At 55.2% G+C, this 13,722-nt stretch overlaps 2 protein-coding genes across 2 annotated transcripts; one reads left to right on the forward strand and one right to left on the reverse strand.

The window, feature by feature from the left end:
• Positions 1 to 997: 997 nt before the first annotated feature.
• Positions 998 to 2,101, reverse strand: LOC134731727 (SAGA-associated factor 29-like). The gene is made up of 2 exons (XM_063612038.1): positions 1,842 to 2,101; positions 998 to 1,185 (listed from the first exon to the last, which is right to left on the reverse strand). The coding sequence occupies exons 1-2, from the start codon at positions 1,983 to 1,985 to the stop codon at positions 1,069 to 1,071; spliced, it is 261 nt and encodes an 86-aa protein (XP_063468108.1). The 5' UTR covers positions 1,986 to 2,101; the 3' UTR covers positions 998 to 1,068.
• A 2,861-nt stretch (positions 2,102 to 4,962) lies between these two features.
• Positions 4,963 to 13,424, forward strand: LOC134731278 (sulfotransferase 1A1). The gene is made up of 8 exons (XM_063612035.1): positions 4,963 to 4,982; positions 9,975 to 10,126; positions 10,226 to 10,351; positions 10,441 to 10,538; positions 11,777 to 11,903; positions 11,999 to 12,093; positions 12,593 to 12,773; positions 12,896 to 13,424. The coding sequence occupies exons 2-8, from the start codon at positions 9,979 to 9,981 to the stop codon at positions 13,006 to 13,008; spliced, it is 888 nt and encodes a 295-aa protein (XP_063468105.1). The 5' UTR covers positions 4,963 to 4,982; positions 9,975 to 9,978; the 3' UTR covers positions 13,009 to 13,424.
• Positions 13,425 to 13,722: the final 298 nt, after the last annotated feature.

Consider the following 13,722-nt stretch of genomic DNA (forward strand, 5'->3'; position numbering starts at 1 on the left):
AGAAAGATACAAAAATTAGCCGGTCATGGTGGCAGGCACCTGTAACCTCAGCTACTCTGGAGGCTCAGGCAGGAGAATCACTTGAACCCAGGGACGGATGTTGCAGTGAGCCAAGATCACGCCACTTCACTCCAGCCTGGGCATAAGAGCAAAACTCTGTCTTGAAAATAAATAAATAATTAAATTAAATTAAGTTATTATTTGACCTGGGCTCGGTGGCTTATGCCTGTAATCTCAGCACTTCAGCCTGGCAGATCACTTGAAGTCAGGAGTTCAAGACCAGCCTGGCCAGCATGGCAAAACCCCATCTCTACTAAAAATACAAAAATTAGCTGGGCATGATGACAGGCGCCTGTAATCCCAGCTACTCCAGAGGCTGAGGTGGGAGAATCGATTGAATCCGGGAGGTGGAGTTTTCATTGAGCCGGGATCACGCCACTGCACTCCAGCCTGGGCAACAGAGCAAGACTCAGTCTTTTTTTTTTTTTTTTTTTTTTTTTGAGACGGAGTCTTGCTCTGTCTCCCAGGCGGGAGTGCAATGGCGCGATCTCGGCTCACTGCAAGCTCCGCCTCCCAGGTTCATGCCATTCTCCTGCCTCAGCCTCCCGAGTAGCTGGGACTACAGGCGCCTGCCAACACGTCCGGCTAATTTTTTGTATTTTTAGTAGAGATGGGGTTTCACTGTGTTAGCCAGGATGGTCTCGATCTCCTGACCTCGTGATCCGCCCACCTCGGCCTCCCAAAGTGCTGGGATTACAGGCTTGAGCCACCGCGCCCGGCCAAGACTCAGTCTTAAAACAACAACAACAACACAACTATGATTTGTGTTCAATGCAGAGTCTCTATTCCAAGCCAAGAGAAACCCTGAGCTGAAAGAGTGATCGCCCACTGGGGCCAAACACGGCCACTTCCCCGCTCCAGCTCCTCAACTTGCCCTATTTGGAGAGGGGAGAGGGTCTGGAGAAGTAAAACCCAGGAGACGAGTGGAGGGGGAATGTGTTTAATCCCAGCACGTCCTCTGCTGTCCTGCCCTGTGTCGTTGGTGGATGGCGGGTCCACCAGGCGGTGTCACTTTTTCTTGGGCTCCTTACAAGCCACCACATAACTCTGGGCCACATTGAGGGGAGGGGAATAGCCATCTGCATAGGAGGTGTCTTCAAACAGGACCGAGTAGTCATCCTGGGGCTGTGGGGCAGACAGACAGGAGGGGCTGCTCAGAGACCCCCAGGCCAGGACAGGCACCCCCTTCCCCCAGCCTAGACCGCAGGAGCCTCTGGGCCATGGACTCTCAGCAACTCCCGCCATTGTTCACTCTGGGGTCAAGAAGTCTTGGCCCAGTCCCTGCTGCTACAGAGCTCTTTTCTCAGTGGCTGGAGGCCCAGGGCAGTGAAAAGGGTGGGGAGAGGAAGAGGTGCTGACTGCTTCCCCAGTGGGGCCATAGCTGGAGGGTCTGCTGCCTTTCAGGGACTCTGTGTTCAGAGGACCGAGGGCAGCCCAGAGGGTGGCAGGCAGGGATCCTGGCCTCAGGTGGCTTGTGTCCCATGTCACCAGGAGCAGGAGGGGGCAGGAGCCATGGGCTCAGGGCAGGAGCTTCCCATCTCAGAGCTGGTTCTCCTGGGGCTGTAGAAGGGAAGGCACTGACTTGGGGCTTGCCAAGGCTGCCAGGGCTGGCAAGGGGACAGTGGCCTTTGGGGCTGGAGTGGAAGAGGGAGGGCTGCTGGCAGGTCCCATTAGCTCATGAGATGAGGACAAGGGGGACAAGGAAGAGGACCCCTAGCCTCTCTAATCAATCAGCCTATTCCTGGTGTCACCGATGACCTCTCCCCTAGAGGCTGCTTTACCCGCTGTAGGGGTGCATGGATCAGGGCACGGTAGAAGCAGGTGGTCTGGGGATACAGGGCCAACATGAGCTGCTCCTTCTGGAACAAGGCCTTGGGGTCCATCTGGGGGTTGGCCTTCCATGGAGGCCGTGACTGCCAGCTCATGGTGTGTCTCCTGGATGTTGTGTCAATCTGTGTCTGGGGACACTCCTTCCCAGCTTGATGGCTGTTTTGATACCTGGGTTCTCCTCTTCTTGGCTTAAAATAAATTAAGCAGGCAGTGCGCGGTGGCTCACGCCTGTAATCCCAGCACTTGGGAAGCTGATGTGGGTGGATCACCTGAAGTCAGGAGTTTGAGACCAGCCTGGCCAAGATGATGAAACCCCATCTCTACTAATAATACAAAATTAGCCAGGTGTGGTGGTGAGTCCTGTAATCCCAGCTACTCGGGAGGCTGAGGAGGGAGAATTGCTTGAACCCAGGACTCAGAGGTTGCAGTGAGTCGAGATTGCACCACTGCACTCCAGCCTAGGCCACAGAGCAAGACTCTATCTAAAAAAAAAATTAATAATAATAATAAATAAATAAAATAAAATAATTTAAACAAGAGACACACAGCAAAAGAAGTGCAGCATAGGGTAACTTATTGCAAAAGAAAAACTGTATTTTGAAAGTTAAGTGCAGAATAGACAATACACCTTGAGCGAGTTCAGAACGGGCTGCTTGTCAGGGTGGGACAGTGTTGATACTGCAGGAAAAACTCCCTTTATGGGAGTCTTACACAACTGTTCATAATGGGTGGGAAGAGGCGTCAGGAGTAAGCATGTTCTGGGTGGTCCTCTGGGTGCACATGGGCATTTGCTATACATGCCTGTTCCTAGGATGCATATCTCATTAGCATTTTAAATCTCCACCCAGGGGTGTGGTTTTTACTAGTAAAATGAGCAAAGGGTCAGTTTGAGGACAGGTAAAATCAAAATGCACATGTTCTCAAAAGGGAAATTCCCTACTGAAGATAGCTTTGCTTGAGCTCAGTGACCAGGTAAATGCTGAGGCTTACTGCGTTGGCCATGTGGTCACCAAGGTCACAGCATCCTGAGAAGGTGGTTTTCTCCTTGATTACCTCTCCTGCCTTGCCCAAGTTCCATGCCCTGCCCTTGCCCAAACAAGGCCTCAGGGTCTGTCTCAGGGTTGGCCTTCCACTAGGGCAGTGGGATGATCCAGCGCCAGCTCAGGGTGTGTCTCCTGGCAGTAGAGGGACTTGTGTCAACCTGTGGCTGGGAGGGGATGCTCCTTCCCAGCTGTTAGGCTGCCCCCAGGCTCCATGCCCTGCCCTTGCCTGGACACTCACTCTTTGCCTTCTTCATCGATGTCATCTACCTCATATCTGTGGACAAAAGAAGGAAAACGCTGGATGCAGCCAGGGGCACAGTCCCTGTTGGGGAGTGTGGAGGACAGGTCAGGGCGAGGACCCGGTGCTCCCTGCACAGCCGGCCCTGCCCACAGCCCCCTCTGGAACTTTTCTCCTACTGTGCAAACGGGAAGCAGAGTGGCAGCCCAGGCAGGTGCAGGGACCAGACAGCAGCCCCTCAGGCAGCCACCTTGTCTCCAGGTCTGGTCACGTAGTCCCCTGAGGCAGGGATGGCCCCACAGAGGGGTGGGGGCCTATGAGTGGAACAAAGGTTCAGTCCCAGCCCCTGGGCACCAGCCCCTCCCTCATTTGCCACCAGGCTTCCTGATCCACAGGGGCAGGGTCATGGCCGACTGCTGCAGCAGGGTCATCAGCACCCCTCTGCGCATGATCTTCCGGGGTGGCTCCAAGTCATTGTAGAGACCTGCGATCTTGGCCGCTGTGGGAAGGAAGGGAGGCCTGAGGACCCAGGGACAGATGCTGGCCTTGACCCCCCAGCATGCTGCACTGAGCTGTTGGAGGAGCACCTGGGAGCCCCCAGTTCCCGAGTGAGCCCGAGGGCCCAGCAGGACTGTGACCCGATCGGCCAGATGTCCTACAGGGGCTGCTGCGCTCAGCTACAGATGGGTGAGACGGCAGCATAGTGGGCACCCAGGGGGAGGAACCAGGGAAGGACAAAGCGGCTTTTGAGGTGCTGGTGAGGCTCTCTTCTTGATATCGGTGCTGACCCAGAAGTGTGTTTAGCGAGAATTTCCTAAAATTCAGAGGGTTCCACAGGAGTCGCGGCTAGGCCAGGGCGCTTCTTCAGCGTCTACCTGCTCTATGGCCTGAACTCCCATCACCAGGGCCACGTTTTCCTGGGGTTCACTGTCAGCCCTGCTTGTCAGGTCCAGCAGCACAATGGGGGCTGCACGAAAGGCAGGGCCCAGGCCTGGCATGGTGGCTCACGCTTGTAAACCCAACGCATTAGGAGGCTGAAGCAGTCGGGTCACTTGAGGTCAGGAGTTCGAGACCAGCCTGGCCAACATGATGAAACCCCATCAGTACTAAAAATACAAAAATTACCCGGGCATGGTGGCTCGTGCCTATAATTACAGCTACTCAAAAGGCTGAGGCAGGAGAATCGCTTGAAAGGTGGGGCAGGGGGCAGGGGGGCAGGGGGGCACGGGCAGAGGTTGCAGTTAGCCAAATCGGGCCATTGCACTCCTGGTGAGACGGGGAGGGTCTCTGTGCCGGAAGGAAGGCTTCCTGGAGGAGGCGGACCCCGCTGGGCACAGGCTTGTTGAGAGGGAGTGGGCAGGCCTGTGACATGGGTGGGGAGTCCAGAGCGGGGACAGGGACTGTCGCAGAGGAGGAGCGTGACGGGGAGCCAGTGCCTTGGGAATCTCTGCAGTGGAACTCCAGCGGGGAGATGGCTGGGGCGGAGGTGACTATCCGGGATGCGGGCCAGCGTAGGGGTCTTGGTGGGCACTCTGGGGTCGGATGGGGCACAGGAGGGAGAGGAGGGGGGACAGGTGAGTACCCGGGCTGGAGGCGGGTTCTGAGGTGGGCAGGTGCAGGGGGCGTGACTTCATTCAGGGGCGGGGCCTGGGGCTAGGCTGAAGCCGGGAGTGAGGACTCCGCTCTCCGGTGGAATTGGAGGGGACCCGCGGTTGCGCGCGGGAGGGCTCACAGGGACACACCCCGTTCTCTTCCCCAGGGAGACGGTGCTCATCGTGCACGGCTTCCCGTCTGCCGTGTCTGCCCTTCGGGTAAGCAAAGAGACCAGGCGGCGGCAGGAGAGCGAGGGCTTGGGGTCCGCCGCCTGCCCGGAGCCGCCCTGAGGCCCTCGTACCCTGTCGCGGTTGGACTGGGCCTGGCACCCCCGCCCTAGGCGGGCCTCCTGCTCCCGCTGAACCTCGACCTCCGCCCGGACCTCTGCCCGACGCGCCGCACGGGCGATGGCCTTCGGGCGTCCACGGCACGAGGGCACCTCGCAGGTCCCTTTGCTGACGCCAATCCTGAGCCTGAGAGGGACCTGGGGCCCAAGAGGCCTGTGCACCCTGCGTGCCCTCGCGCTCCAGGGGAGGTCCGCCTCAGGCAGGGCAGTTCATCCTCCGGACGACTTCGGATCCAGCTGTTTGTTGGGGAACCAGGAAACGCCCTGACACTTTTGTGGCCCTGTCCCCGTCTCTAAGATAGGGATGATAGTATTTCTGGCCATTCCTGAGCACAGCAGGACCTCCCTTTTCCCTTTGATTGGAAGGTTCTTCTCTACACCTGTCTTGATAACCTGTCACCTCCACAGGGAGGTCTTCCCTATCTCCCGATTTAAAATTGCAGCTCTGAGAAGCCGGGCATGATGGCATATGCCTGTAGTCCCAGCTACGGGGGAGGCCAAGGTCGGAGGATTGCTTGAGCTCAGGATTTGGAGGCTGCAGTGAGCTATGATCGCTCCACTGCACTACAGCCTGGGCAAAAGAGCAAGAAACTGTCTCTAAAAATATAAAACAAAATTGCACCTCTTGTGTACTTCCCCGTCCGCTCCTTTTCCTGAATACTTATTATCTCACCTGCTAGGTGTTTTATTGCTCTCGTTAGTCTCTCCCACCCCAAACTTTGCACTAAACTGCCCAAGGGCAGCTCTTGTCACTGCTGTAAAACGAAGTCCTGCACACAGCCGATGGACAAGAAATAGTTAATAAAATAATGGATGACGGGTGCCTTCTAAAGAAGTTCAGGTCTGGCTGCAGTGGTGAGGCTGTGACTCAATCACTCACTGCTGATGCTCCCAGGGCCTTCACCAGCTTAGTCCCAGTGGGCAAGCATTTTAAATCCTCACCTCCATTTCCTCATCTGTAAGATGCAAATAACAGTCACCCTTGCCTCATGGGATGGAGCTGTATAATGCCCGGAACAGTGCCTGCTGCACAGAGGGGCTTGCTGCCAGCTCCCTCTCCCTCCTTGTCTCTTACCTGCCTGATGCCTGGGATGGGATGAAGAGGGGTCCTTGTGTCGCCCCAACCCTGGCTGTTGGCTAAGAGCCCAAGTGATCTGCCTGTCAGAGGAGTTCCTTCCGGAAGAACCAGGGCAGCTTCTGCCCCTAGAGGTCCAATGCCCTAGGTGAGTGCTGTACCCTGGCTCCAGCCTGGTCCACCTCTAGGAAGAGGGTGCCCAGTTGTGCAATCCAGGCCAGGGCAGCCAAGTCCTGATCTTGGTATTCAGGGCTGAGCCTGGAGGGGGCTTGTGATGCCTGACTCTGTATCTCTCTCTGGCCCCATGCCTTGGTAACTGTGAGGTGTCACTGCTTTGGGTGACCTGATCTGGCTATGCCAGATGAGCACGGGGGAAATAGTAGAAGACTCGGAATTAGAAGACGTGAGTGGGCTTCGGCCCCAGCCTCCCTACCCCACTCCCTGCCCTGGGCTGCCTGTGACCAACCTTCTTGCCTCTGCAGGCACACTGGACAGCCCTGCTGGAGACCTGATCCTCAGTGTCCCTAATCCCCTCCAGATACTGGTGGCCTAGGGGAGGTCCTCAAAGACCGGTGGGACATCGAACTCAGCCCGTCTCCAGGCTCTTTTTTTTTTTTTTTTTTTTTTTGAGACAGAGTTTCACTCTTGTTGTCCAGGCTGGAGTGCAATCGCGCGACCTCGGCCCACCGCAACCTTCACCTCCCGGGTTCAAGCGATTCTCCTGCCTCAGCCTCCCGAGTATCTGGGATTACAGGCATGTGCTACCATGCCTGGCTAATTTTCTATTTTTAGTAGAGACAAGGTTTCTCCATGTTGATCAGGCTGGTCTCGAACTCCCAACTTCAGGTGATCTGCCTGCCTTGGCCTCCCAAAGTGCTGGGATTACAGGCATGAGCCACTGCGCCAGGCCTTCTCCAGGCTCTTGACACCTTAGCCAGAAACAATTTAAGGACAAGTCAGAAAGTCATGAACGTAGGGAGATTTCTTGCAGAGTAAAAAGACTCATTCAAGAAGGGGAATGTGGGGGTCCTCAAGAGAGTGTCTCATGCCCTACGAGGTTTGGGGCTGACCTTTATGGGCTTCTTTAACTAAAGAGGGGTATATTCATGAAGATTCCAGGAAAAGGTAAACATTTCTAAAAACCTTGGTGCCACAATTTACACCCAAATACAGCTGTTCCTGGAGCCGTCGTGGCACTGGTGGGTGTATGGTTTCATATGTTACTGATCATACAATGAGATCCTAGGTGAAACCTACATCAGATACAGCGCCATGTTGTGTCTGGTTGGTCGTAGCCAGCTTGGTCTTCATCCTATTTTTCAGGGACTTATTGGCCCTTAGCACATGCAGCTATTTCAAGTTTCCTTTTTCTGCTCATGTGAAACTGCTGCCTGGGATTTTCTATTCTCTTGCTACCACTCTATTAATCTCACATTCTTGCCTCTTTACTGTGCCACCCCCTGCTGTTCAGGCTGGTTTTCACTAGAGTGCAATACAAAGTATGAGTCAAGGGGGCCTCCTGAAGGTTGCTGAGGGCAGGGGCGGTGGTAGTAGCCCGAGGACCTGCCAGTCACGGGGATTCCTCAGGGGCACAGAGGAGGGAGGTGGGGCCCATGGCCCTAGCATATGAGAAGCCTCTCCTCTGCCTGGAAGCCCCATGCCTCAGCTTTCCCCACACTCCCACCTGCCCGCTTGCCTCTGAACTCACGCATTTCTTGGAAGGCTTGGGAGACTCACCTTTACTCAGATGGTTGGTTACCTGTCTCGTGCCCAGCTGAACTTGGACTTTAAAGTGAGGACAAAGAATGAGGAGGATGGGGGGATGCCCTCCTTCCACGGGGCCCTGTGGCTTCCATGCCTCAGCCTCCTCTGGTCTCTTGTCTGTGGAGCCTCCTTCAAACCCAGGGAAACAAAACCACCTGCCACGGGCTGCTGTTCTTCTAGGATCTTCTATTGATGTTCTGTGAGGTCCCCCAGGACCCATGAAGCTGGGGCTGCCTCCCAGGGCAATAGGACTGCAGTGTCCTTGTTCTTTCTTGTTCTATGCATCCATGCTCTGCTCCACCCCTGCCCCTTCACTCTGCCCACACACATCCCTCTAGACTGGCCTTGTGGTCAGAGCCTGGAGTGCATGGGCTGCTGGAGGCCTGTGGGCTGCACTGGGCCAAAACCCCTGGTACCTTCAAGACTGGCCTGGAGCCAGCAGGTAGGTGACTTTTCCCGGGCCTGCCTATCCCATCTTTCTCCTCCAATCCCTCCCCTCTCTTGCCTGGGTCAATTAGAGAAAGCTTGTCTGTTGGCCGGCCTGGCAGGGTGGAGTTCAGGGGCAGGTCAGGAGCCCCGTGACAGCTCAAAAACAAAACAAAGCAAACAAAAAAAACCTACAAAAACAAACCCACCATTGGGCCCTTTCCGCTTTCATTCTTCTGTTTTCTACACACCAAACCCAGTCGTGGCTTTGGAGATCACTTTAAGCTTGTCTCCAGCTGGCAAACTAAGGAGGGTAATGAAGAAGCTCCTCCACCCCCAACCCCACCTCTTCCTTCCGGAAGCAAATCTAAGTCCGGCCCTGGCTCCAGATCCCTCCCACACTGGATCTAGGAAACCCTCAGCACAGACAACACCCCTGCATTCCCACACAGCACCCACACTCAGCCACTGCGGGCCAGGAGGGCACAAGGCCAAGTTCCCGACAGCTCAGGTGAGTGACACACTGGAATGGCCCAGGGCGCCCTCACCCTGCTCAGCTTCTGGCTCCAACATTCCAGAAGCCGAGGCCTCTGCCATCCCTGCCCTTTCCCATGGATATCCCATTTCAGACAGCCCTGGCCGGCATGAATCCCCCTCCCTTCCTTTTTTTTTTTTTTTTTTTTTTTTTCCCAGGGAGGCCAGGTCTTGCTGTCACCCAGGCTGGAGCGCTGTGGGATCCTGGCCACTGCAGCCTTGAATTCCTGGGCTCACGTGAATCTCCTGCCTCAGCCTCTGGAGTAGCTAGGACTACAGGCCCTCACCATCCTGCCTGGTTAATGTTTAAGAATATTTTTTAAAGATTTTTAGAGATGGTGTCTTGCAGTGCTGCCCCAGGTTGGTCTCCAACTCCTGGCCTCGGCCTCCCTAGGGTCTGGGATTATAGGCGGGATCCACCCTGCCTGGGCCTGTGCTTTTGCTGAGTCATCAGAGTTTTGTTCATTCCCACACCAGCTCTGGCCCCTAATACCAGCCCAGTACCTCAATGGGCCGTGTTTGTCCTGGAGCCCAGATGCCCTGTGGCTGGGCAAATGGATCACAGGCCTGGCTGGCCTGGGAGGTTTCCACATGTGAGGGGCCTGAGGGGCTCAAGGAGGGGAGCATCGGGGAGAGGAGCCCACTGGGTGGAGGCTGGGGGGTCACAGCAGGAAATGGTGAGACAAAGGGCACTGGCTGGCAGGGAGACAGCACAGGCAGGCCCTAGAGCTTCCTCAGTGCAGCTGGACTCTCCTGGAGACCTTCACACACCCTCATATCTGGGCCTTGCCCCACGAGGGTGCTTTCACTGGTCTGAACCATGGCCCAGGCCCTGGGATTTTGAACAGCTCTGCAGGTGAATGAAAGGTGCGGCCAGGCTGGGGAACCACCGCCCTAGAGCCTGACCTGGTTTTCAGCCCCAGCCCCGCCACTGACTGGCTTTGTGAGCGCAGGAAGTCACTCAGCCTCCCTAGGCCTCAGTGACTTCCCTGAAAGCAAGAATTCTGCTTTCTTGCTGTTGTGATGGTGTTAAGGGAATGGGCCTGGCTTTGGCCCCTGATGCAGGAACATGGAGCTGATCCAAGACACCTCCCGTCCGCCACTGGAGTACGTGAAGGGGGTCCCACTCATCAAGTACTTTGCAGAGGCGCTGGGACCCCTGCAGAGTTTCCGGGCCCGGCCCGATGACCTGCTCATCAGCACCTACCCCAAGTCCGGTAGGTGAGGGGGGCCACCCACCCTCTCCCAGGCGGCAGTCCCCACCTTGGCCAGCGAGGTCGTGCCCTCAGCCTGCTCACCTCTACCTTCCTCTCCAGGCACCACCTGGGTGAGCCAGATTTTGGACATGATCTACCAGGGCGGCCACCTGGAGAAGTGTCACCGAGCTCCCATCTTCATGCGGGTGCCCTTCCTTGAGTTCAAAGCCCCAGGGATTCCCTCAGGTGTGTGAGTGTGTCCTGGGGGCAAGGGGAGTGGAGGAAGACAGGGCTGGGGCTTCATCTCACCAGACCTTCCCTGACCTACTGCTCAGGGATGGAGACTCTGAAAGACACACCGGCCCCACGGCTCCTGAAGACACACCTGCCCCTGGCCCTGCTCCCCCAGACTCTGTTGGATCAGAAAGTCAAGGTGAGGCTGGACACAGTGTTTCACGTCTGTAATTCCAGCACTTTGGGAGGGTGAGGTGGGCAGATCACCTGAGGTTGGGAGTTTGAGAGCACCCTGAGCAACATACAAAAATCTTCTCTCTACTAAAAATACAAAATTAGCTGGGTGTGGTGGCGGGTGCCTGTAATCCCAGCTACTCCGGAGCCTGAGACAGGAAAATCACTTGAACTCGGGAGGAGGAGGTTTCGATGAGCCAGAGATCGCACCATTGCACTCCAGCCTGAGCAACAAGAGCGAAACTCACAAAAATAAATAAATAAATAAATAAATAAATAAATAAATAAATAAATAAAGTGTGCCACTTGTGGTGGCTCACTGCTGTAATGCCAGCACTTTGGGAGGCCAAGGTGGGTGGAATGCTTGAGCTCAGGAGTTCCAGACAAGCCCGGGAAACATGGGGAGACTCCATCTCTTTAAAAATGCAAAATATCAGCAGGGCATGGTGGCATGGCGGCATGGCGCTGTAGTCCCACCTACTCGAAAGTCTAAGGTTGGAGGACTGCTTGAGCCTGGGAGGTCAAGGTGGCAGTGAGTTATTATCACTCCAGTGCACTCCAACCCGGGAGACAGGAAAAAAGAAAAACCAAGGTCTTTTTTTTTTTTTTTTTTTTTTGAGACTGTCTGTCTCAATAAATAAATAAATGAATAAATAAAAATAAAATAAAGTAAAATAAATCCCACAATTAAAAGAAAAAGCAAAGGTCCAGGTGTGGGGCATGTGAATCTAGGGAAGGAGGCCCCGGCTCAGCCCAGCTTTGGTCCTGTTTTCTGGGAAAGTCGCCTCACTTCCTCCAGCCTTGTCTCATCTTCTTCGGGGGGGACTGTCTGCCTCTTGCTCTGATGACCAAGAACATGAGACTCTTCAGTGTAGACCTAAGAAAGGTAGAGGGTTGGTCCTCACAGGCCCACAAAATTTGGTGGTGCTGGGAACACACCTGGTGGAGCATGCCTTGCTCCAGATCAGGGTGTGACGCATTGATGTAGATTATATTACTACAGAATATGATGGTCTCAGGGACCAGGCAGGACTTTGGCTTCTGAACAGGGCTCAGATCCCAGCTTGGCCCTACCTGTGCCGTCAGATCTCAAACAAGTCAGCCTCTAAGCCTCAGATTCCTCCTTTGCCAAACCAAGAGATGAGCTGGCCTGGGGCAGGCTGTGTGGTGATGGTGCTGGGGTGGAGTCTTCTGCTCCTGCAGGTGGTCTATGTTGCCCGCAACGCAAAGGATGTGGCGGTTTCCTACTACCACTTCTACCACATGGCCAAGGTGCACCCTGAGCCTGGGACCTGGGACAGCTTCCTGGAGAAGTTCATGGTTGGAGAAGGTGGGTTTGATGGGAGGAAGGAAGGTGTGGAGCCGAGGGGTGGTGGCTACAATGCACGGCAACCCTGTGTTGGCACCCCCTGCCCGCTTTTCCAGTGTCCTACGGATCCTGGTACCAGCACGTGCAGGAGTGGTGGGAGCTGAGCCGCACCCACCCTGTTCTCTACCTCTTCTATGAAGACATGAAGGAGGTGAGACCACCTGTGATGCTTCCCTCCATGTGACTCCTGGGGGCAGGCACCTCACAGGAACCTGCCAAGGCCACCCAGCCCCCTCCCTGGGCAGCCCCCACAGCAGGCCTGGATTCCCCATCCTGCCTTCTTGGCCCAGGCCTCCCCGCTACAGGCCCCACCTGGCAGCAGGCGCCACACAGCTCTCATCTCCCGCACCTGAGTCAGCTGCATGGGTGGCCACGGATCAGAAACTTAGTCCTATTGCTACTCCCTACCAAAGGGTGTGCTACCAAGGGCCACAGTCATGGAAGAAGATCATCCTGTTCCTCACCCATAGGCTCCAAGACCAGCTCATGATGGGATCACAGGGCAGAGAGCAATTCATTTTACCCCAGGGACTGGGGCCCCGGTGGTGGAGGCTCTTCGGGGTTTCCAGGGGAAGTGGCCAGATCCCCTCTGAGGTTAGAGAGGGGGACCCATTTTGCTTTGCTCCACTGAGGAGCCCTCTGCTGCTCAGAACCCCAAAAGGGAGATTCAAAAGATCCTGGAGTTTGTGGGGCGCTCCCTGCCAGAGGAGACCGTGGACTTCATGGTTCAGCACACGTCATTCAAGGAGATGAAGAAGAACCCTATGACCAACTACACCACCGTCCCCCAGGAGTTCATGGACCACAGCATCTCCCCTTTCATGAGGAAAGGTGGGCACCGGCCAGCACGGGGGTTTGGGGTGGGTGGGAGCAGCAGCTGGAGCCTCCCCATAGGCACTCGGGGCCTCCCGGGGGATGAGACTCCAGCTTTGCTCCCTGCCTTCCTCCCCCAGGCGTGGCTGGGGACTGGAAGACCACCTTCACCGTGGCGCAGAATGAGCGCTTCGATGCAGACTATGCGGAGAAGATGGCAGGCTGCAGCCTCAGCTTCCGCTCTGAGCTGTGAGAGGGGCTCCTGGGGTCACTGCAGAGGGAGTGTGTGAATCAAGCCTAACCAAGGGGCGAATCAATCCTGACCAAGAATAAAATATCAATTGAGGGCCAGGGACAGTAGGTCATGTCTGTAATCCTAGCAATTTGGGAGGCTGAGGTGGGAGGATCATTTGAGCTCAGGAGTTCAAGATTAACCAGGGCGACATAGTGAGATTCTGTTGAAAAAAAAAAATAACAAAATAAAATCAATTTTTAAAAAAGAGAATAAAATATGATTTGTGGGCCAGGCAGGGTGGCTCATGTCTGTATTCCCAGCAATTTGAGAAGTTGAGGCCAGAGGATCACTGGAGGACAGGAGTTTGGGACCAGCCTGGTCAATGTTACAAGACACCAATCTTACAAAAATTTGAGAAACTTATCTGCATGTGGTGGTGGGCACCTGTAGTCCCAGCTACTTGGCAAGTGAAGGCAGGAGGATCGCCTGAGCCAGGGAGGTTGTGGCTGCAGTTGTCTGTGACTGGGCTAATCCACTCAAGCCTGAGGGACAGAGTGAACCCTGCCTGAGAAATAAACAATTTAATGAAAATAAATTTGATTCGTGACCAGCCTGGCCAGCATGGTGAAACCCCGACTCTACTGAAAAACAAACAAACAAACAAAACAAAATAAACAAACAAACAAAAACATAAATTGGGGGGCGTAGTGTGGGGGCGCCTGTAATCCCAGC

This window comes from Symphalangus syndactylus, chromosome 11 (assembly GCF_028878055.3).
Source record: "Symphalangus syndactylus isolate Jambi chromosome 11, NHGRI_mSymSyn1-v2.1_pri, whole genome shotgun sequence".
NCBI lineage: Eukaryota > Metazoa > Chordata > Mammalia > Primates > Hylobatidae > Symphalangus > Symphalangus syndactylus.

Excerpts from the sequence above, each read along its gene's own strand:
- LOC134731727 (XM_063612038.1), bottom strand. The coding sequence starts at position 1,985 with ATGAGCTGGCAGTCACGGCCTCCATGGAAGGCCAACCCCCAGATGGAC. Across the intron at positions 1,186-1,841 it reads TCCATGCACCCCTACAGCGG|CCCCAGGATGACTACTCGGT; the intron begins GTAAAGCAGCCT and ends TCTGCCCCACAG.
- LOC134731278 (XM_063612035.1), top strand. The coding sequence starts at position 9,979 with ATGGAGCTGATCCAAGACACCTCCCGTCCGCCACTGGAGTACGTGAAG. Across the intron at positions 12,094-12,592 it reads TCTATGAAGACATGAAGGAG|AACCCCAAAAGGGAGATTCA; the intron begins GTGAGACCACCT and ends TCTGCTGCTCAG. Across the intron at positions 12,774-12,895 it reads CTCCCCTTTCATGAGGAAAG|GCGTGGCTGGGGACTGGAAG; the intron begins GTGGGCACCGGC and ends TTCCTCCCCCAG.